General features: G+C 36.4%; 2 protein-coding genes across 2 annotated transcripts; both read right to left on the reverse strand.

Moving 5' to 3' along the window:
* Window positions 1-12,590: 12,590 nt before the first annotated feature.
* Window positions 12,591-15,930, reverse strand: LOC109018559 (TMV resistance protein N-like). Its single transcript, XM_035690622.1, has 4 exons — window positions 14,911-15,930; window positions 14,539-14,820; window positions 13,348-14,430; window positions 12,591-13,079 (listed from the first exon to the last, which is right to left on the reverse strand). Exons 1-4 carry the CDS (start codon window positions 15,904-15,906, stop codon window positions 12,591-12,593), a joined length of 2,850 nt encoding a protein of 949 aa, XP_035546515.1. The 5' UTR covers window positions 15,907-15,930.
* An 847-nt stretch (window positions 15,931-16,777) lies between these two features.
* On the reverse strand, window positions 16,778-17,281 carry LOC118348592 (TMV resistance protein N-like). The gene has a single exon (XM_035690623.1). The coding sequence runs from the start codon at window positions 17,279-17,281 to the stop codon at window positions 16,778-16,780; it is 504 nt and encodes a 167-aa protein (XP_035546516.1).
* Between the last annotated feature and the right edge of the window lie 7,038 nt (window positions 17,282-24,319).

Below are 24,319 nucleotides of genomic sequence, written 5' to 3' on the forward strand. Positions count from 1 at the left end.
CATTTGCTCAAACAAGGTTCCAACATAAACAAGAAGCAATAGTTAAGACTGGAGGGAAGTGCATGCATGCATGATCGCGCTAATTACCAGTAGCTTCAGGAGGGACGAACTTGATCAAAAGGAACAAAACTAGAAGCAGTGCACTTGAGAGGTGAGTTTATTATTTTACAACTTGCTTTCTCTTGTCTTGGAGCATGGGATCAAAATTGGGTCTTGTTACCGATGTTGCCTCATCTTTATGGTAGTTTTGCTTATTATAGTGCCTTATTCTTAAACTCAGCCTCATCGTGCTGGTAGAGAAGACGAAATCCACATTTTTGCACTCTTAAGCTTGGGTAGTCGCTAGCAATGGAGGCCTCTATTTGAGTGCATTTGTTCAACCACTCTGGAAGTATTCCTTTTGGTATAAATGATAGCCACATTATCTCACCTTGATGTACCAACGTGGTTTCTTCCTTTGTAAATGGGTGATGGGAATGGAGATCAGGTTCCACACTGCCAATGTCTGTATCAAAAACACACAGGAGGTAATGAGGATTTCCTAAATCCAACATTTTAACATGGGCAGCCTTATCATCCTCGTATACCCAAAAAGAAGCACACGTGGCAAGCCCCAACCAATTATTGTCATTATAAAAGCTAAGAGGTAACTTAAATCCAACTGAGGGCTCGTTGTTGTGATAGCTGAACCATTACGTTATTTCACATGGAAGGAAACAACAACTGTATTCAAAGCTTTTATGGAAGACCTGAAAAATAGTAACACAAGATTATATATCCAGTCTAGTAGTGAGAGACATGAGGTTGAGTGGGGTGGGAAGCAAATGGTGATTCGGAGCATCTAATATTCTTTTTCTTTTCAACATTTAGATTATCATGTAAGAATATGATATCTGAAAATTAGATTCATGCACATTTCAGAATAACTATCTATATTTGATTTATGATTAATTGTAACCATAATATTGTAGGAATTATTTATGATTTCAAAACATCCTTATATATTTTACTTAAAATTCATAAGACAATTTAATACAAAATTGTTCAAAAATTAAATAAAAGAATGAAGGGATTACAAGCTTTACATAAAATTAACCATGAGTACTTTTCCTAAATATATAATATATATAGTTTTTGTTTCTAACCAAATTAAACCTGTACATTTCCGCTTTTTGATGAAATTAAATAATTAATTTATTACCTCGCGATTCTAGTACTGAAAAGGAGGGGTAAAGCACTTGGGAAATGTTTGCTCAAACTCTTCCATATATTGACTATATAAGATATGGAGGCGACAGTTTAGCACTGTCAACTTAGGGCAATTGCTTCCAAATAAAGCCTTAGGGCTGGATTGGTTATACAAAACCAAACTATATATCTCATCTAATCATTATAAATTTTCCAAATTTCTACGTAAAATATAAAAAATAATTCAATTTTTTTAAAATTTCAAAACAAAAATTATATTATAACTATATTTTATTAAGCTTTTAACAAAACATCCTATATCATCTTATCTGAACTGCGTAACTAAACCAGGCCTTAATCTCAACTACATGGGTTGCACAAGCAATCTCGCAGAAGTCCATGCGGTATATAGGCTAGCCAAAGGAATCCACATAGATAAAACCACATGCATTTTTCTTTAGTAAGGCAAATGAAAATGAGAGGTATCAACCCATCTAAATCAGTATGCAATCCACAAATAAGCTAGTGAGAAACATTGGTTTCAGGAGTTTCTTAGGAGAGTTCAGTCAGATATTGAACATTGTGGATTGAAAAGGCAGCACATAGAGCAAGCCCCATCCAACTTCTATCATTCATGATATTTGGAGGTAGTTGGATATTCACAAACGTCCCCTACTTTGATGGTTGAACCAATCCGAAACTTGTCTGAGGCAAATAAGTGGTACTTACATAGGATGTGGAGGATAGATCAAAGGCCTGCAAAACAGAACATGGTTATAATTTGTGTGTGTGTGTGAGAGAGAGAGAGAGAGAGAGAGAGTCCCTAGGTGAGGAAATAAAGTACCGTGACACGTTTTTGAAAGAAGTACTCAAAATCTTTTTTCAAGGAGAAAACTGAGTCAATGGTGTAGTCTAGATACCCAGGTGGTAGAACTATTTCAAAGCCATTTCCTAAAGCAGTGCTATTTGAAACTCTTTCATTCGAGAATGTTTTTGATGAAGAATATTGTTGATGTGCTTCATGTTTACAAATAGATGGGGGCTTTGGCAAGGATCGAAAGCACCTACAAAATAGCCCAAGTAATTAAATATGTTTCATGTAGGGAAAATGAATAATGATGCATTCATACAAAGGGCTAGCTAACAATGGATTACCTTTCAATTATGGGAGAGTGACCTGCATAAAAGTTGCGCTCCCTGGATTTAGTACTTATGTTACCACTTACCACGGGTTTTCAGAAACTTCAATTTTTCTACGAGAGATAGATAATAGTAGCAAAGCAGGCCGTTTCAAATAGCAACTGCAAACTCTCCTGTTGTTTGAGCAAACCTTTCCCTATCTTTTTTTTACATTAACCGTATCCCACACATTTGAGTCTCCACACTTGGGATGTTGCATTCAACTATAGTTTTAACATGACTCTATTGGTTGAGCTTGTTGGGAAGAATCGTTGGTTATACGAATTGTACCACAAGTGATTGGTTTGATTGCAACAATATGGATCTAGGGATGCTTAGGACTAGGTCAGGTTCCAAACAACCTCCATTGCTATCCAAATGAAGAATGCAACTGGTAGGATTTTTTGGATTTGAATTGTTGCAAGAGTCAATTGGACAACCCAAAACAACATATACAACAAATCCCATCTAGCTCTTGTCGTTATACAAATTCGGGGGCAGCTAGATTTCTTTTGAGGGTCCATCATTTCGATTACTGAACCATTGTGGTATTTCACCTTGAGGAAAGAAATATCCATGATAATCGTTTTGGAGGCCCTGTAACGTAAAGAATTATAGAGACTTGATGTTCAATCTTTTTATGTGTGTGTGTGAGAGAGAGAGAGAGATCAGAGAGGGAGACCCCAAAGAGTGTTGAAAACAAAGTCTCAAGCTTTCTTTTGAGAAAGATGGTTGATGTTTCCAATTTGTAGCCTTGGTTCTCTACCGCGGTGGGGTTGGACTCAACGTTACTAGCAAAACCTGAATCCATTGAAGTGCATCCTTCTATTTGATGCGAGAATGGTTCTGGTTGTGTAGAATCTTGTTCCAGTACTATTTCTTTATGAAAGAGACCCCAATTGTCAAAAAATGAGACCTGTAATTGGAGCAGTAATTGCATAAATTACTCTTCCAAATCTTGTGTAGAAAGGAAACGGAGACCACAGTTGTTCACAATCCAGCCAGGCCAATCGCTCATAATTGAAAGCTTTATTTGATTATAGTGCTTCATTCTATCTGAAAGCCACCAAATTGGTATATAGAATAGCTAGCCAAACAAATCCATGTAAATGTAACCAGTACTTGAATTCTTCCTTGGTGGTGCGATATACATGGATAGGTCTCGAACTATCTATATATATCTTTGTCAAAAAAACATACAAGGTGGTGCGAAACTTTTGATTCCAGACTTTCAAGAAATTCAATTTGATCTTGGAATCATTTAGAATCATTATGCCTATTTGGAGGTAGTTCGATTGTCACTGAAGGTCCTATGCCACGGTAGGTTAAGAACTCCGGAATCTTACTTGGAGGGAAACAATGATCACATGCAAAGAATAAATGAAGTTCCTGAAGAATAGAACAAAAAAGGCCAGTAAATAATGATAATGATAAAAAAAAGGAAATAACCATTTTAAAAGAGACTGTAAATAAGCATAAAAAAATTCTATTTAGTTTTTATTGAAAGTGAAGGATTTAGGTGGGAAATACATATATATAAAAACGTGAAGTGAATCTTACTGACAAGAAATTTAGAGGATCTTAATTCAAACTTATAACCTTCCCAGGATTATGTAGAAACTTTATACATTTACTTATCTTTTGGTTCAGTATGCTGAGATGATTACCACTTTTTTCCTTTATCCTGGTTCCTCTTGATATCTCGTCGGAGCTATCACTTTTGCTGGTTTCCTCTTAATCATCAATACAACAACATTGCTTATTATTATTCATATCCTCATCTCCTTTGAACTGATGATTGATGAGCCCAGAATCGTGAGGAGACGTGGCTACACATTGAGCTATTGTTCCAACTAACTTTGCCATGTTGTCCAAATATACAAGTTTGTGTCCAAATAGCCAAATGAATCTATTGTTTCTGGACATGGTAATTATTTGATGGGAAATTAGCATCTCGAAGCCTGTGTTGCTTGTCAAATTACATAAGACGGTATAAGAAATTTCTGAGCCCGTCGGATTGTCATGGATGAGAGGTTGATCATTATGCTTGTTGACAGTGGAAACAGATATAGAGCTATTCCAATCCAATCAGAATTAATGTTATTCAAATTTTAAGGTGGATGGAATGGTACTTAATTATGAACCACCATGACAGCAGAAGTATTCCGGAATCTCACATTGCATAAATCAATTGTTATAAGGATGGAATTTATTAATATGGGTGTCCTGCAAAATAGAAATTAACGAAGTCCAGAAATTTGTAATATTTGAAGTATTCAATAATATGAGAGAGAGAGAGAGAGAGAACCTGTAAGTGATTTAGAACGGTCTCGTTTATTTTTGCAGATGAGATGAGATTAGTTGAGATAAAAGTTAAAAGTTGAATAAAATATTATTAAAATATTTTTTTAATATTATTTTTGTTTTGAAATTTGAAAAAGTTTAATTGTTTATTTTATTTTGCATGAAAATTTGATAAAGTTATAATGATTAGATGAGATGAGATGAGATGAGATGAGATGAAAAGTTTTGTAAAAGTGAATGAGAACTAAATTCACATGAGAGGCTTTTACAGGATCTTGTTTGCTGAATTCATTCAAATACATTGCTCCAACATTAAAAACACGAGCCTATACCCTTTTTTATGCTGAATTTTATAAATCTAAATAGTTCATTATACATAATCACTACCACAACTATTAAAAAAATGTATATCAAATATATATAAAATGAAGGATGCATATATAAAAAGGTTCACTTTACCAATAAATATTTCATGGTCAATTTACAATATTAAAAACGTAATATATATAGTTTCCATTAGTTTCCTGAAATAAAATGTCGAGATCGACATTTTCTGAAATGTCGAGATCGATGTCTATATTAGTTTCCTTAAATAAAATTAATATCGTTAATAAATGTCCATGTATAAAACATTTTAATCATTATATTTCAAGTCAAGTATAATACAACAGTGTACTGATCAATACCCCCAACGAATTGATTGAACAAAGAGAACTGAAACCATTATAAATATAAAATCTATTAGAAAAAATTATTAACTATCAAATCGTGTAATTTATTGTTACCTTTTTAATTAACTTTGATTCTATAAATTCGGGATCAAATATTCGCTGAATTGTGTAGTTTTCCCGTCCATATTTTAAATTGTACTCATCAAGTCGTAGTTGAAAGATATATACTTTGTCAACAATTTGTTGTAAATCATTTGGGAAACCATCATTTTGATCTTACACAAATACAAATATATATGTTATAATAATGGTATATCTACTATTTACTGTACTTATAAAACTTTCTATACCAATATTTAGTTTAAAAATATTATATTTACTATTTTGTTACCTGGTCCTGTTTTTCTGTAAGTTCTTTTGTAGTTTTATATAAGATTTTCTGAGCCATCTTGTTAAATAACACCGACGACGCTGACCTTGAATCATCAACCAGCTCCATATTTATTTGTAACCTAAATACTGAAACACTTAGTAAATAAACTACACATTTAATTAAAATATAGATCTTCACGTGTGTATCTGTACAAATGAATATATACATGGAATTTGTTTTGTAAAATTACTTTGGTACAATAAATTTTGGTTCTGCCTTACATTGTTCACACCAAGAAGATCCTTTAATGAACTTAACTTTTGTTTTGCATATAAGGCATGAACTATAATACCATCCAAATTTGCTGTCTATCTTCACAATTTTGCACAAGCACGTGACTAATAACTCCCTACAATATTTGTCCTGCAAAATAGAAATTAACGAAGTCCAGAAATTTGTAATATTTGAAGTATTCAATAATATGAGAAAACTGAGTCACTGGTGCAGTCTAGATACCCAGGTGGTAGAACTACTTCAACACCATTTCCTGAAGCAGTGCTATTTGAAACTCTTTTATTCGATAATGTTTTTGGAACTTGCAAAAGATCTTTAAGACTAGGTCCATCTTGTTGTCCATCAGAATATGAATAATTATGCATTCATATAAAGGGCTAGCTGACAATGGATAGCCCTTGTTGGTCGTTTTGAATAGCTACAGCACACTCTGCCGTTGTTTCAACAAACCCTTCAACATATTGTTTGTACATTAGCCGTATCCCACACATTTGAGTCTCCACACTAGGGATGTTGCATTCAACTATAGGTTTAACATGACTCCATTGGTTTAGCTTGTTGGGAAGAATTGTGGTGATACGTAATGTACAACAAGTAATTGGTTTGAGTTCAGCAATCTGGATCTAGGGATGCTAAGGACTAGGTGAGGTTTCAAACAACCTTCATTGCTATCCAAATGAAGAATGCAACCGGTAAGAGTTTTTGGATTTGACTTGTTGCGAGAGTCAGTTGGGCGACCCAAAATAACACATTTAGCAAATCCCATCTAGCTCTCGTTATTATACAAATTCAGTGGCAAGTGGATTTCTATTGAGGGTCCATCATTTCTATTATTGAACCATGGTGGAATTTCACCTTGAGGAAAGAAATATCCATGAAATGCTTTGTAGTCCCTGTAACATAAAGAATTATGGAGACTTGATGTTCAATCTTTGTGTGTGTGTGCGCGCGCACTCGCGAGAGAGAGAGAGGAACCTGGAAGTGATTTAGAACTAAATTCACATGAGAGGCTTTTACAGGATCTCTTTTGCTGAATTCATTCAAATACACTGCTCCAGCATTAATAAAAATAGAACTCAAATCTTTTGAAACCCTTCCAGCAATTATTTGAGTTAGGCATTTCTCATTTGATGGAAGCTTTTCCGAGAATTGATTCTTCCTATTTATTTGATGGAAGCTTTTCTATTCTTCACTATTTGATCGAAGCTTTTATGTTCTATTCTTCACTATTTGATGGAAGCTTTTCGAGAATTGATTCTTCCTACATTTTTCTAGATCAATTAATGAGAAATAAAAAAATAAAACATATCAATTCCGAAGCTTATAAAATTAAAGTTAATTAGCCTGGCTCTAGATTCATTGGAAAAATTAAATTGTTTAAGCAAAAAGTTAACCTTTCCGTTGAGAAGTAACCAAAAGAACAGGGCCTTTCTCCTGGTAATATTGGATTGCACTTAGTTGATAAAGCTTGATCATAAACATAGTTTGGCAGATTATTGACTTAATTTACAAAACTCCTGGTAAAATTATAAAATTACTGTTCTTAAATTGTAACTTTTATTACTCATTTAAGTGGCTTCCATTAGTACTTAATCTTGTTGGCATCGTCCATTTTATGAACTTGAGATGATATTATAATCGTCCTTATCTTCACCAAGTAGGGTAAAAAAAACACTATAATTTGACCGTATGTTTAACATTTAAATTTTGAACCAAAATAGATAACTTATCTTTCTATTTTCTATCCCCCAGTGCTTTTAGAGGACCAAAAATTACTATCCAACTATGTGAACTAAATATGCTCAAGGAATATGTACTTTAAAGTTTAAAGGGTACTAAAACAGAGCCATAAATAACATAATTTAGAGTAAAAAGACAAGTTACCATGTCTTAAAAAAATCCCAGTTGGAAGCAAGTCTGGAGAAGAAACAATTTTTTTTTTCCTTGTAATAATTAAAAAAAAAAAAACAATTGATACTAGCTCATTTATGTTTCCATTGTGCGTATACGCTTATCTAAACTATGAGATCAAGGTCAATGAGCCCGTGAATATCTTGACATCAAGAAATTAATCAATAAATACCAAAATTATGCGTAGGAAGAAATACTACAACATTTATAAGAGCAATATCAAGGAACATGTTTGGCCTCAACGTCTCAGAAGATCAAACCCAAGAGAATTGGATATCCTCCAAGATTGTGGGAGCCATCTGCCAAGTGGAGATCAGCACCCAAAGATGGAGAGCTTCTACAAGGGTTACCACAATCTTCTTTTGGCCATCTTTGAAAAAAAATGTGGAGCAAAAAATCAAAAGTAATTCCAGGTTACCAACTTAGTTGATACAATCCTTGCTATGTAGAACCTAGCATGGGAAGTTCTTTTATTAGTATGGGAGGATAAATCCCTAGACTTCAGCAATGGTCTACCCTCATCAGCAGGAAAACACAACATTATTGGTGATCTTTGATCGTTTGCTAAAATACAGGCATCTTATCACACTAAATTATTGAAGGAAACGTTGCTAAAATAAATAAATTAAATAGCAAGATTAACAATCTTAATCCTTAAACATTGTGCAAAAACTTATCTCGCATTGATGGATGTGGGCTGCGAACAGAGCAAGGGAGAGAGGGAGGGCCTCGGGATGTCGGGCTAGGCGTGGAGGAGAAGGGGGCTTCGATGGAGAACTGGCAACGACGTTGACGTGTGGGTATGACGAATGGCGCCCCTAGTGGTGGCGACATAGAGAAATCCGAGAGAGAGAGAGAGGTGACGCCAAATTCAGGGAGGCAAGAGATCGGTGGCGAGCTGGGGAGAAGGAGGGGGTGGCTGTCGAGGTGAGGTGGTGGGAATGTTGACGCCAGATTCGCGCGGCGGCGTGGGTTGTGCTCGAGAAGGAAGAGTTGGGGAGGGAGAGGAGGGGGGCAAACGATTGGAGCGAAATAAAGGGAAACAAGCGGGCAATTTAATTTTATTAGCTTTTTGCGGCATCTTAATATCGCCACAAATAGCACAAAACTCGCTGAAAATTATAAAAGTCATTAGCAACGAATAAAATATTGCTCGAAATATTCAATTGCGGCGACTAAAGGTCGCTGGAAAATTTTTTGTACAGTTTTCATACATTTTGCAAAATTCTAATCACTAAATAGTTTTTGCGGCAATCTTAAAATTGCTGGAAATAACCTATTTTCTTGGAATATGCGGCGATTTTAGTAGTCGTCGAAAATAAAACACGGTTTCAAAAATAAATTTTATTTGCGTCGATATTAACTTGCTTCAAATGCTCCATAAGTCGCCACAAAAGCGGAACTGCTATTCTTGACGGTTTAACAAATTGTTGGAACTGCTCATTTCCGACGACTAAAGATTTGCCATAAATAGTCATCTACAATTTTTCATAAATTTTTTGTAAAAGGATATTTCCAACGCTTTTTATTAGCTGCTAATAAACATTAAGTCTCCAGAAATGTATCTATTGTGGCAATTGTTTCTGGCGACAATGACTTGTCGCAAAAGTCCAAAAAGTCACCGCAAATAAGTGAACAGTAATTTCGGCCTCAACATTTCAAATACATTATGTTGGATTTCAACGGCGAGAGAAAAATCGCCTCAAATAGGGGTTAATTGCAGCGATTTTTTTTGCGATGATCATAAAATTGCTAGAAAAGGCCTATTTTCTTGTAGTGTCCTTTGCTGAATTCAATAAAATACACTGCTCCAACATTAATAAAATTAGAACTCAAATCTTTTGAAACCCTTCCAGCAATTATTTGAGTAGACATTTCTCATTTGATGGAAGCTTTTCTGAGAATTGATTCTTCCTACATTTTTGCAGATCAATTAATGAGAAAAAAAAACATATTAGTTCTAAAGCTTATAAAATTAAAGTTAATGAGCCTGGCTCTAGATTCATGAGAACATGAAATTTTTTAAGCAAAAACTTAACCTTTCCGTTGAGAAGTAACCAAAAGAACAGGGCCGGCTTTCTTCTAGCAATACTGGATTGCACGTAGTTGATATAGCTTGATCATAAACATAGTTTGGCAGATTATTGATTTGATTTACAAAACTTCGGAGATAGCTTTGACGGTGGATATCCAGACTCCATGATACACAGTTTACTATTGTATGGACAATCCCAATCAATTCTTGCTCGTATATGACACGGATTCCACACATTACAACCTCCATATTTTGATCGTTGCTCCAAATGAAGCTTAGATCTTGCTTCGTTGATTCAACTTATCAGTGAAAAAGACACAAGGTATGTGGAACAGAAAAAGTCCACTTGGCCCAGCAACAATTGTGTTTGGGGTGGGGGGGAAGACCAAAAAACATAATTTGAGATCATCATCATATGCATCCAAATGACCAAAGATGTGGGAAACACCTATCTGGTTGCGGATAACATAACTAACATATATAGAAAATCCCACACACCCCTTGTCATCATATAAATTCAGAGGCAAGTAGACACTAACTACAAGATCCATACCATGAAGTGCAAACCATAGCGGGGATGCACTTAGCGGAAAAACATACTTGTGCTTGTTGCTTTATGCATAGTTTACTTGTAAAATATAGGGATATATATCACGTTTGGAGAGAGAGAGAGAGAGAGAGAGAGAGAGAGCTCATAGCATCTGAGAAGCATGGATTCAAGTAGTGTTTTTAGACGAATGGTTGAGCCACTGTTAATGCAGCTTGGGTCCTCGACAGAACAACTACTTTAATTCTTTGAGTTGCATTCTAATATTTCATTTGAGGTAAAACCTTTATGCAATAGATTGGACCACTAGATTCTATTTCACCAACATTCTTTGGCGTAATCAGGTTTAGAAAGGAAAACTGGAACCACCTGGATAGCTACTTCGCGGAGAGTGTTAAGAAATTTTGGATTAATAGTTAGGTCTTTAACAAATGGTATCAGAGCCGGTTATGGGCTTCCATATTGTCTCGCCTAACTGACTGGGCTTGCGGAGTGGCCGGCTTTGGCTCTAGTGGGACTGGCCATGTTGCCTCAGCCTAGGGAAAGCCTCCCATAGTGTTTGACCAATGTGGGCATTGGTCCTAAAGAGTAGGGTTGTACAACGATGGGTTCGGCGTCGGTTTCGGCGCAAAATTGAGACACCATCGACGTCTGCCATGGGTCTGTTGAACTGACCGAAACTGAGGGTTTGGGGAGAGAAAACCGATCATATCGATCTCAACGTGTGTCAGCGCGGTCTTCGGTCCACCGTTGGCATCTTCTGTGAAGGAGGAGGAACTGAGGAAGAGTGAAGAAGTGTTTCGCCGTTGCTGCCATGGAAGAATAAGAGAGTTGCAGAGGCTAGAGAGGAAGAAGATGACGTGGGGAAGAAGAAGAGGGGCGTGGGGGGTTATTAATTCATCTTAAAACGATCCCGTTCTATGATTATTTTTTTTTAAAACTTTCAAGCTTTAAAACGACGCCGTTTCACTTATTATAAGTGGAACAACGCTGTTTTATATACATATATTAAAAAATATATAAATAGACTGGATCGGCCGGTTCAGTGGTTTTCTAGGGGTTCAAACCGGCGTCGAACCACCGATATCGGTTTTCCTTCAATTCCTCTCGACTGCCGACCGGTTCTTTGCCGGTTCCGACCGGTTCCGTGATCCGGCAATTGGTCTGATCGGTTCGCGGCAGGTTCTGGCAGTTCCTGTACAGCCATATTGAAGAGTGGGGGGTATGTTATGGTCCAACATTAGTTAGGAGTCAAATGGTATGTGTACATATAAGCTTGAGGGCACCTCCACCTAGCAAGCCGGTTTTCTAGGATGTGAATTCATGGGCCATATATGAACACATAACAAAAAGCTCTGGAATTTGAAATGCCCCTTTCCATCGCAAATTTTGAGTCATTTTTTTAGCATTAGCATTGGATTTGCAAAAAATTTGCATAATATAACATGATTTTGCATTTGGCTATTCTACTCAAAACTTATTCCCACGTTAGATTATCCATCTATTAGTCAAAAAATAATAAAATATTATAAATTTAATAATATTTTTTTTTCAATTTGTTTTTCAATTAATTTTTTTTCTAAATTAAGAGGTATATGGAAATACATTAATACAAGTGCAGAACAATATTTCTGGAGTGCAGCAAATACATTCTAAATATTTAATACAACACCATTAAAAAAAACACATCTATCAATTACATTTTTACCTAAAAAAAACACCATTTAATTTCTTTTTGTTTCCACCTCAAATCACAACCGTGAGAGCGCTAGAACAAAGCACAAATCCCCCTCCAAATAAAAAAAAAAAAAAAATTCTAAATCTAAAAGATTGAACCCAACATTATCAGGCAGAAAAAAAGAAACTTTGAAAAGAAATAAATAGTGCAGAAGAAAAGTAAAGGAAATTGCAAGTATCTGAAAATATTTTTAATCAATTTTGTTTAACTACAGTGATCAACAAATATTATAACCACCAATCATAAATTACTTTAGCTACAGTCATATCCTTTCGAAATTGTATAATTCAATGTAAATTATTTTTGAATTCTATTAGCCAAACTCTTAATTGAATTTGTATTCGTAAAATTCAATGAGGATGAGAGAAAACTGCATCGATAAACTCTTGGACATTTTGATCGTGTACTAGTTGAGCCCCACACATTTCCACCTTCATGAACGGATTGCCAATCGTAATTGAAACCTCAATGTAATTCCATTTATCCACTTGCTTTGACTTTTTGTCAAACCAGATGCGTTCTACATATATCCAATGTCCTACTGGTGTATCAATAGTACTGGAGAATTTCAGGAGTGTATCAAACTTTAGGAGGGCTTTGAGAGGACCATCATCGGTAACAAAATGAAGCACAAGCTCTTCAGAATCAAACCCTGTAAAACGTGTTGACTCCAAACTTTCAAGGTCATTGATTTCAAAGACAAAATAAAGAGCATATCCGAACCACTTTCTTCTATCACCGAAATCTGGATGCAACCCAATTGTAATCGAGGAATCCATACTCTGATTCTGGAACCACTTTGGAATTCCTACTCCTCTGGCTGCAACATCGATGTGTGCCTACGAAAAACAGAAAGCTAACTTTTTACGGTTCAACTAACTAGGTATATTAATATGACATTTTGTCAAGTTAAACCATTCAATATCCACGATTTCAGTCCAAATTACGTTTTTTAAATTGCAACTTTTAATACTGTTCTTAAAAAGCACTATAATTTGACCGTACATTTAACATTTAAAAGCCTCTATATGATGTTTGACAAAGGACTGGAGCAATTTGAAATAAAGTTAAAAATTTGATGGTGCAAGAGAGAAGAAACTAACATACCTTAATGGTTCTTTCTTTCAATAGGTCGCGTTGTCCATCTTTCAATTGACATGGCTCATGGGTACTATTTAGAAAAGCTAATCCAGTTTCATCTGATACCCATGCATGAAGTTTATTTGAACGTGTTTCCAATGAGATACAATCTAGAGCATCAACGTATGCTGTACTTGATGGAAGTTCTGGCAATGATTGAAGCTGGCAACAACGTCTCAAGAAAATGATAACAAGCTTCGAAAGTTGAGAGATGCTTTCAGGTAAGAGCGTGAAATCGTTTCCACTTAGATCTAGAGCTAGCAGTGATGATAATTCACTTAGGTCATTGGGAATTGCTCCATCTTTTAAATGGCAATTACTCAAATCTAATTTCTTCAAGCTGCATAGAGCCCTTGACAACGAAGTACGCAACACCAAACCAGTGTCGGGGTTCCCCCAAAACCAAGTTACTAATCGTTTGAGAAACGACTTAGGTGGCAGACCTAAACATCCTTGGAAGGACAACAATCTAAGATTTTGTAGACATGTAATGGAGGATGGAAATTGCCTTATAGCGGTTTCACTTAAATCGAGCTCCTCCAGATGTTCCAAATTCCCTAGTCCCTCAGGCATTTCCTCAAGTTGTGAACAACCATAGAGAGCGAGAGTTTTAAGAGATGTCAAACCACAAATGGCACTCGGAAGACTCAAGAGTCTTTTGCAGCCTCTCAAACTCAAATAAGTAAGGCCAGTTAAATGCCCAATTGATGATGGAAGTTCTTCTAATGAAATCCCATCCAAATAAAGTTGCCTCAAAAGATTCATATTTCCCACCGTTTCTGGAAACTTCCAGAGTCTCGTACAGCCAGAAAGAATTAAAATTTCTAGGGAATCCCAGTTAATGTTACAGGGAAGGCTAGTAAGAGATGTGCAACCTTTCAAATTTAGAAGAATAAGGCGTTTTAGAGCTCCAACCGATGAGTGGAGATTACGCAATTTTGTACAGCCACGAAGAATCAGCCTCTTAAGATTTGGGGCATTAGTGAAGTCCGGGGTCTCCACCAAGTACCGAGAGTCACTAAGGTCAAAATGCTCTAGCTTGTATAAACTCTGGGATATAACGATAAATATGGGAATGAATTAACTTTGATGCATACATTAATTTATTAGTCTTTTAGAATTCAGAAAAAAACACTTTTATTCAAGCAAACATCTTACCTTAGTTCCCTGCCACAGTTGCTGAATGTGGCTGCAACACATACTCAGTTCAACGAGTTTATCAGGTTGCCGGAAACTCATTGGCAAAGATTTTAAAGGATATCCATGCCACTCCATAACCCGCAACTCTGTAGAAAGATAACTAAGGCCCTGAGAAAGGTGCACATTACCTATGATCTTGAGCAATCTTAAGTTCTTCATCTCCGAGAAGACATCAAAATTAAAGTGTAATTCTTCTTGTGGAGGAGAGTTTAGGACTATGCCTTCGATCCTATTTGTTCCCTAGTGACCAACGATAACAAATTAGTGCAGTGCATGATATAATCAAGTATACTGAAATTCAATGAGCTTATTATTCTAAGATCCACTTACACTATTGTTCTTCAGTACCCGAATGATATCATTAGTAAGCCACAACCTACTCTGTCTGCCAGGATCTCCTTGAGATTGGTGACGAACAATTTCATGACCCATTTCTCGGAGTAGATCATGCATCCACAGTCTTCCTCCCGAGATTGTTATGAGAGACTTGTTGATAAGAATCTCTATACCACTGCTTGTGTGATAATCACAACTTTCTAGTATGCTCTTGACACGGTCGACATACTTCTCCCCTCTGAAGTAACATGCAATATCTAGAAACATTTTTTGCTCGTTTTCCTCGAGTCCATCGAAACTTATTTTAAGTATATCCACGATTTCTTTCTTGGGGTTTTCTCTTAGACCTCTCAGAGCACTTTTCCAAAAATCTACATTATTCCGACATGATAAGAATAGACCCAAAACTTCAAGAGCTAAAGGAAGGCCATTAGCATAATGTATAATCTGTTTGGAAAGCTCCACAAAACCTTCTAGAGGGAGGTCATTCTCGAATGCTTTCCAACTAAAGAGTTGGAGAGCTTCATCATCATCCAATTTTTTTGCCCTATATATTTCATCTTCAGCCAATCCACGTTTTATCAACACATCCTTATCTCTTGTTGTTATAAGAATTATACTCCCTCCACCAAACCAATCTCGCCGGTTTGCCAATGCCTCTAATTGTTGGGTTTGATCCACATCATCAAGAACTACTAAAACCTTTTTACGACAAAGTCCTTGGCATATCGCATTACTTCCTCTTTCAATGTCCCTAATGACGATATTGCTCGTCATCAGGATATCGGAAAGAAGTTGTGTTTGCAAAGGAACTAGACCGCCTCTTGTACTTTCTTCCCTAACATTGGCAATAAAACTTCTAGCTTCAAATTGACTGGAAATTCTGTCATAAACGGCACGTGCAAGAGTTGTCTTGCCGATACCGCCCATCCCCAATATCCCTACGAAGCGAACATCATCCGGCCCAATATTTAAGTAGGAATTCATCATTTTCTCTACACGAGAGCCTATTCCAACAAGCTTCTTGGAAACGGCTGAGACTATGGAATTTAATTTACCATCATGTATCTTTCCGACAATCTCTTGAATAACCATTGACTCATCCCTGCAAATTAAGAAGATTGAAAAAATAAACCAATGTAGCGAGTTGTGTTGTAATCAATTGGTATGCATATAGGTTATATATATATGTGTGTGTGTGTGTGTGTTGTAAAGCTTTTAACTCCCCAGACTTTCTGCTCTCTTTTCTTTCCAAAATTCTACTGCAACATTCCTTCTCTGAGTGCTGAGAAGAAGGTAACTCATCTACATCACCAACACTAGAATTTCTGCAAAATTTTATAGCAATAATTCTTTCTCCGCGTTCCCTTCCTGGTGTCACATTACAGTACCAGAAAAGGGTGACTCTCATATTTTATACAAAAACGATAACAATTAAATCCAACAAGAATATAATTAACATCAAGCTAGCCATGGCCATTATATCGCTAGCTACCGATCTGATCACTTTAATTTGTAACCAAAAGGGAAAAAAATAAAGACATGAACCTGCAGGTAATTATAAGTTAAGGTTAAAATCTGTTCTCCCAGAAATTAGCATTACTCAAGCAATCTGATAAACTTTTGATCGAGAGACCCTTTACCTTTGGCTCATCTTGACTGGAAACTTTTATATATGAATGAATGTCATGCACGTTGATTCGTTCTTAATTGGCAAATTAAGCAATTCTATGAATATGTCATCTTCATGTACTAGTTTCCGTCGAAAATATATAATGATAAAGTACTACTGGAACCGAAACAGAATTATTTTCCAAAATCAGGTTTCTGAAGATGATCTAGAACGTAATTAATAAATTATTTACCCATCGCGTAAATCCCATCCGGAGATATGGCCCACTTTATGCAATGCCGATCTCCATGTTTGCAGATCATCTACGACAATCCTGGGATCATTTTCATGTTTAGCAAAAGCTTCTACAAAAGTTTCTTTCTGATTTCTCACGTGAGAAGGATCCACGTGATAGAAAACTGGCAAAATTATCAACCTCGTCTTTTTCATGCGTTCCATGATCTTGGCCAGTTCAGTTAAGCACCATCTCGAAAAAGCATAGTTTGGTGAGAGAACGATGACCGCATACATGGAGTTTTCAATTGCATTCAAGAGTTCTTGAGATATATATTTTCCTCTCTCCAGTTCTTTGTCATCCCTAAAGGTAGAAAGGCTTCTTTGTTTCAAAGCAGTATACAGATGGGCAGTAAAACTCTTGCGGGTGTCCTCGCCATGGAAACTGAGAAAAACATCCCATGGAGGCGAAGAAGAAGAAGATGAAGGGGATGTTTGAGTGGTTGGAGAGTACGCCATTAATTCGAAACTTAAGAGGGCCTTGTTTGCATATTTGGTTCATTAACAACAATAGGAGATGATCTTTATACTGTCACGACTTGATCTTGTGCTATGTAGTATGTACTGTATGCACCTGGAAGATAGGTAAAAAACATGTTGTGTATTGATATATATTTTTTTAATTTTTTTAAAAATATTTAAAATAAAAAAAGTGCAATTTATATCAGAAGTACGTGAAGTAAGTAAAATGAGAGACATAAGATCACTACCTTAAAAAATTCAATAGCTATAAGAGAAAAGTTAATCCAGCGACGTACAAATACAAATCTTTTGTTTTTTAATGAAAATAAAAAATCAAATGATCTTGTCTGTGGGTATAGCACGGCTCATAGCGAGAATATAAAATTAAAAGGAATGCTACTCTTACATTTGGAGCTCCCGTTGGGGGCTTCCGAATGTGCCATGTGATCTACGGCCTTTTGAAAAGCCACCCATGAAAAAGATGGAGCATTAATCTTCCATGCACCTTAATAATTGCTCCTTATTTTACTTGAAAATTTTGTCTAGTTGTGTCATCACTTGAAAGTTTAAAGGTTGAAGATAAGTTATAAAATATATGTTTCTAAAATAAATAAAAATATCATTGCTCAATAATTTTTGGATCATACTGACTCATGATGGTAACAACCCTATTAGAAAATTGAAATAATATATATAAAGACTCAAGAGTACTGTGAAGATTTCTCAATAATTGCCACTATCTCACAGATGCCTTCCATGGCTAGTGATCCTGTGTACCTGGCATTGGAATGATAGTGAAAAATTACAATAGTGAGATTTCGTGAAATCTCAATATGTAAACAAATAACGTGTAACAGATATCATATGCATATGAAAGCAACTTGACAATGAATGCATAGACATAAAACTTTACTTATGTACTTGACTTTTGAAGACATCATAGTTCAAAAACTTCATGACTTGTTCCTTCCAAAAACATTCTTTCTTTCGTTTCATATTCATTCATTAACATACTTGTGAGCTCAATTCTTAATTCCTAACATAACTTTTGAGCTCAAGGCCTTTCTTGTCATTGAACATACTTGGATAGCTCACGGCTCCCCTATGCACCGTGTGTACATTCCCCACTAGTTACCGCATCAACCATTGGCCTCTTTGACCAAGGTGAGTACATCTTAATCTTTCTTATTATGGCAGTTCGCTTTTCGCCTTTACCGTTGTGCACCCACTAGTTTTAGGTGCGATCTCGCTCCGACATCCTTTTCTTTTAGGATCCATTTGAGACCCGTCGACTTTGCTTCGTCGACCCAGGGGTTATCCCTCCATTTTAAACACTCTTGAGAAGATAGAGGAGTTCCACTCAATGTTTTTAATTTCGTACCGTACCGGCCGGTACGGCCGAAATTTTTCGTTTCGGCCGTCCGGCCGGTACAGGTACTAGATATATACCGTACCGGCCAAAATACCGGCCGTTTCGGCTTAAATTTCGGCCTGTACCGGCCTATATTTCGGCCGGTACCGCCGATATTTCGACCTGTGTTTTTTTTTTTTTTTTCGTTTTTTCAAACTACAAGTTTATTTTTTGACCCCCAATTTAGATTAGACTATTTATAATTTATATGTATGTATGTATTTATATATAATTTATTCATATATAAACTATTATTTTAGAATATAATTGTTATATATATTTATATATATAATTTATTCATATATCGACTATCCCGAAACGGTACACGAAACGGTACCGGTACCGAAATATTTCGTTCCAGTGTCTTGACCGGTACGCCATCCGGTACGGTATTCAAAACATTGGTTCCACTATAACATTTTCTTGTCTTAACATTTGGGGTCGTGATAAAAATTTACTTTTAAAAAAACTATTATTAAAAAACAAAATATTTTTCACGATCCCAATGCAAGTGACATGACATTGAAACTTAGAACTTTCATGAAACACATGACATGTCGAAATGCTTCATCATACCATAAAACATTCATTCACGCAGTACGTATTGTGTTACGACTTGAAAATATTAGAACATGCGTACATGTTCCTTTATAAGAAATTTAAAGTGATTCATATCAATCAAAAGCATACATTCCCAATAATATTCATGTAAGGGCCGAAACATACAAATCCTAACATAATAATAATAATAAAAAAAATCATTCTTAACACATCAAACTTAAAGCACCAATAACCTCACTTCATCCATAAGGTTGGCCGATGACTCATATGTAAGGAATCATGCATTTCAATCAAGTTTTATGAACTTGAAATATTCTAATGTACCGAGGAAAATCTTTAATAGGGAACTCTTATGAGTGACCAAAATAATTTTTTATGGTTATGGATGATATTTTCATGAACTTAATCCCATACCAAAAGGGTGAAATGACAACATTCATATTCATTTCTATTCACCTGGAACTTTCCTCCGGTTAGACTAGAGCACCACTTGGATAAAGTATTAAGAAATGAATAATGCTAGTATGTTCTACTATTTTGGCATTTAATTTTTAAAATTTTCTTTTTTACTTATTGATTAAAGAAGTGACTATTAGTATATTGATTTTTTTAAAATATTTAACTATGTTTAAAAATATTTAAAAAAAAAGAAAAGTCCAATTTGGCACATCAAATGGACAAATTGAGAGATATAGTTGCACTATCCTTGAGAAATTCAATAGCCAACAAGGATGGATCTTGATACAATTCTTTTATTTATTTATGAAAAAAATGATCAATAAAAAAATAAAAATGAAAATAAATGATCTTGTCTGCGTGTAGCACGGCTCATAGCGAGAATATTAAATTAAAAGAAATGCTACTCTTACATACGGAGCTCCCGTTGGTGGCTTCCGAATGTGCCATGTGATCTGCCTTTTGAAAAGTCGCCCATGAAAAAGATGGAGCATTAATCTTCCATGCACCTTAACAATTTCACCTTATTTTACTTGAAAATTTTGTCTAGTTGTGTCATCACTTGGAAGTTGAAAGGTTGAAGATAAGTTACAAAATATATGTTTCTAAAATAAATAAAAATATCATTGCTCAATAATTTTTGGATCATACTTACTAATCATGTTAGCAATCCTATTAGAAAATTGAAATACCATATATATATATATATATAAAGAGTACTGTGGGGATTTCTCAATAATTGCCCCCAAGTCCCTACATAGGAGTGTAAAAAAAACTAGAAGATCAGCTGAACTAATCCAACTGGATCAAATTGGTGGGTTTGGTTAGTAATGAATCTGGTCTCTTACTAGCTCTTAAGAATCAAAACTGGCCGAAATCAATTCGGTACCCATTTTCATATATTTTTATCACACTCGGTGGGGCCATGTAAAGTGAGGAGTTAATTGTGTTTAATTTACACGTTATGAGTACAGACACTTCACGTCTCTTATTTTGTTGGAAAATGCAAGTCTTTCCGTTGGGATTGTTTTATTTTTTATTTTTATTTTTTTAATTAATGATTAAGTAAGTACTTTTTAATAATATTATATTTTTTTCTTTTTCTTAAAATATTTAGAAGTGGTAAAAATACTTACTTAGAAAAAAGTTAAAAAATAAAAAATAAAAACCAAAAACCAACTAGTGGGAGCCCCTAGCGGTGTGAGTAGCACCACCTTATTTTGTTTCATGTTGTTCTATGTATGGAGCCTTTTTCTTCAAAGTCAAATTGGTTCATCTAGTTTTCAATTGATCTTTTTACTCGGTAATCATAACAATGATTGAATTAGGCTACGTTTGGATGTTGAGTCGAATTAAGATGAATTGAATTCTTTATAAATAGTAGTGAGTTTAGATGGTGAAGTAAGTTTTGTAGGGTCCATTTAATATCAGTTTAGATGTGTTTGGATGTTAAAATGAGTTTAGATATATTTATGAGAATTTGAAAAAGGTTGTGGGTCCCGCATGTAAATAGGTGTTGAATTGAAAAATGTTGTGAGTCTCACGTGTAAATAGGTTTTAAGTTGAGATAAGTTTAGTGATTTGAGAGTTGGGTGTTTGGATGTTAGACTCAACTTAAAATTAGACTGAACTGAGTTGATCTCAGTACAGTCCAACAACCAAACACGACCTTAGTCTTTTTTTGTTTTTTGTTCCATAATTCTGTCTATTAATGTTGTGTTTAGCACACCTTTATACCAAGCTCTGATAGCTCAGATCTTTAGAAGTGAGCCTGCAAAAGATGGAGAGTAGTGCAACTTGGAGAGGGCGACCTTACGGCTGGGTAACCTCTGATACCGAACTTAATAAATATTCTTGAAAGTTTGTAAATGAATAAATGAGTTTAGGGATCAGAGATACTTTTTTGTACCTAGAGTTGACTATTTATAGCATGGGTTGGGGGTGCAAATCGTCTTTGTCTCCACAAAGTCCGAACCTTCCTTTCTGTTTCTATTGTTAGACATTCTTTAATGCTGAGTGGCTCTATGACAGCTCCATAAATGTGGCGTGTAGCTCAACAACAGTGTCATTAATGCGGCGTGATTTCCTGACTTTGCCTCTGGTCTATATGAGCCGTAAATGATATGGTGCCAATGGATCGAAGGCCCTCTGCATTTCCCACTGCGCACTGTGCAAGTCTTTGGGTTCTGAAAGTGGCCGTAGACTGTCAGGCTGATCTGTCTTGTCGACTATTCGGCATCCCTCCCTGGTAGATATTTCGTTCCCTACGGGCATTAGGCCAAGGTCTAGTGGGTTTTGAGTAGTGAAAAAAATTCTCTTACAGTTACCCTGCCAATTTCACTCGGACAAGTCCGAGGGGAATTCTTTTTTCATTCCTTAACTCTTCACTTTGCTAGATCTCCTGGCCCTTTTTGTTGTGTGCCGAGCAACCATCCACTTTACACCGACGTGGCAATATGGCGTCAGTTACGTTTCCGCATTGAATGAAGCCCCTTCGATTTCTGCATCCTGACTTTGTGTAACGCAGCCGTTAATTCCGCACATCGTATCAACATATATACTCTGTAGCTATTGCGATAATCGAAGGATTCTGGTACTTTGGGGGGACACATGGTGCTATGTGGAGTTATGGTGCCTCAGAAGTTCAAACGTCGCCCCCGCCTATCTAAGGACCCTCCTCTATGGTGGGAGATCCATTACACTCATTCTGCCTTTACTCTGCATTATATGCCCCTTGCTCTGTTGTTTGAGTTCTTCATTCCTTCATTTTTCACCGCTTTTCTCCCGAAGTTTCTTTGCTTTTCCTTCTGTCTTTCATGGCTCTGAAGAAATCTTCACGCCCTGTTGGACAAGTGGGGTTTTCTGGCAATGCTCAGGCCACTACTAGCCGCGGCGGTTCCACCATGGACAATTTCACAGGGTTTTCATGGTGATCGGTGGTGACCTGCGCCAAACTAGAGGAGTTTAGGGTGACTTACAGGATCCCCTCAAAGGTGGAGCTCGTGGTGCCTTCCCTCACCGAACAGTGGATTCCGAGGGCTATGGCACCAAGGTGGAGGTGTACCCCGCCATGTTCTCTTGCGGCCTTAGGTTGATATTTTGCCAACCAGTGAGAGAAGTTTTAGGCTTCTTTGAGTTGGCGCCTGCTCAACTTCCTCCCCTTGCGTGGAGGATTCTTGCTTCATCCTGTGTCATCTATTGTCGCGCTTTGGAGGAGGCCAGGTCAGATTTCCTGGATCTTACGACCCATGAGTTCTTCATTACTCACACTGTTGTGCGGAGGGGCTAGTACATCTATAGTTTCCAGCCAGTTTAGGAACTGGTCTGGGTGGAGGCGCAACATACTGTCGTTAAGGGGTGCACTCGTAAATTCTCCTTGTCGAGAGAAGGGTGGGAGTTCCCGGCCGGGCAAACCTTCAAACGTCTATTTCATGTATATGCTATATGGGGTACTGTAGATGGGGACACAAACAGTCCCCCCAAACTGACCTCGGAGGAGGAGTTGAGGCTTGGGGTCGTTCAAGCCTGGGTGAAGGCGCATTCGGGCGACGTTTCTTCAGAGGCATTGTTGATAGGAGACAACCTTCGCCGGTACCTGGCTCCCTCGGCTAACTTGCGCTTGGTTGCAGGTTTCCCTATAAACTCGATCACATTGCTTGCTCGCAACCGTTCCCCTAGTCAATTGATTGAGGGAAGAGGGAAGAACCTCCGGAGGATCTCATAAGATCCTAGAGTCTTCATCAAAGTATGAAAAAGAAGTTTCTCAATGTCTTGTTAAAGTCCAACAATTTTGCCTCCAAAATATTAAAATGAATATATATACTCCAAAAATTTGAACTAATGAGTTCAAACACAATAATTTGGGCACCCTTGATATGAAGGTTCACACACACACACACGTATATATATTGCAAAACTCAAAAGTCTTCTACTTCATCCAGATAAAAGAAGTCTTCCAGTGATATTAAAAGTAATACTGTGATCAGTTTACTCCAACGGTTGCTATTCCTATATCTTTCTGTCTCGACATCCGGGATTTTTTAACTTCATGGTGATAGTATGCAAACTAAACAGCAAGGATTTCTTATTTAAGAATTTCAACAAAATTTGAATTAAATCAGTACCCAATCTCTTGTGGCATTAAGAAGATGTTTCTTATAAATTGATGGAATAATTTTAACGAGCTTAACTCTATAATCTATATTTTTTATAATACACACACACCCGAATGTAGGTATGCAATGGCAATGTTATACACGGACTTCCCCACTATTTCCACCAATTGGAATATGAAAAGCATATTTTCAGCTCATGGGTGATTAGCTATGCATAGGTTATTAAGGCATCGATGTTTTAGTCAATAATAAAAAGGGATGAACAGACCCTTATGATTCCATTACTACCGACTACTGGAGGCAAATAACCAACATAAATTTATAAGACATTGGCAAACTCTTTGATTAAATTAATGCGTAGGCAGATCTTGTAAGAAGACCCTCCTCTAACACAGTCAAGATTGCCACCATTTGACGTTTTCATTAGATGAATACAACATTTCTCAATAGCCAAACAGAGCACACTAACAGTTGGAAAACAATAGACTACAT

This window comes from Juglans regia, chromosome 6 (genome assembly GCF_001411555.2).
Source record: "Juglans regia cultivar Chandler chromosome 6, Walnut 2.0, whole genome shotgun sequence".
Classification (NCBI taxonomy): domain Eukaryota; kingdom Viridiplantae; phylum Streptophyta; class Magnoliopsida; order Fagales; family Juglandaceae; genus Juglans; species Juglans regia.

Excerpts from the sequence above, each read along its gene's own strand:
- LOC118348592 (XM_035690623.1), bottom strand. The coding sequence starts at position 17,281 with ATGGCGTACTCTCCAACCACTCAAACATCCCCTTCATCTTCTTCTTCT.
- LOC109018559 (XM_035690622.1), bottom strand. The coding sequence starts at position 15,906 with ATGATGAATTCCTACTTAAATATTGGGCCGGATGATGTTCGCTTCGTA. Across the intron at positions 14,431-14,538 it reads AACTGTGGCAGGGAACTAAG|AGTTTATACAAGCTAGAGCA; the intron begins GTAAGATGTTTG and ends GTTATATCCCAG. Across the intron at positions 13,080-13,347 it reads TGAAAGAAAGAACCATTAAG|GCACACATCGATGTTGCAGC; the intron begins GTATGTTAGTTT and ends TGTTTTTCGTAG.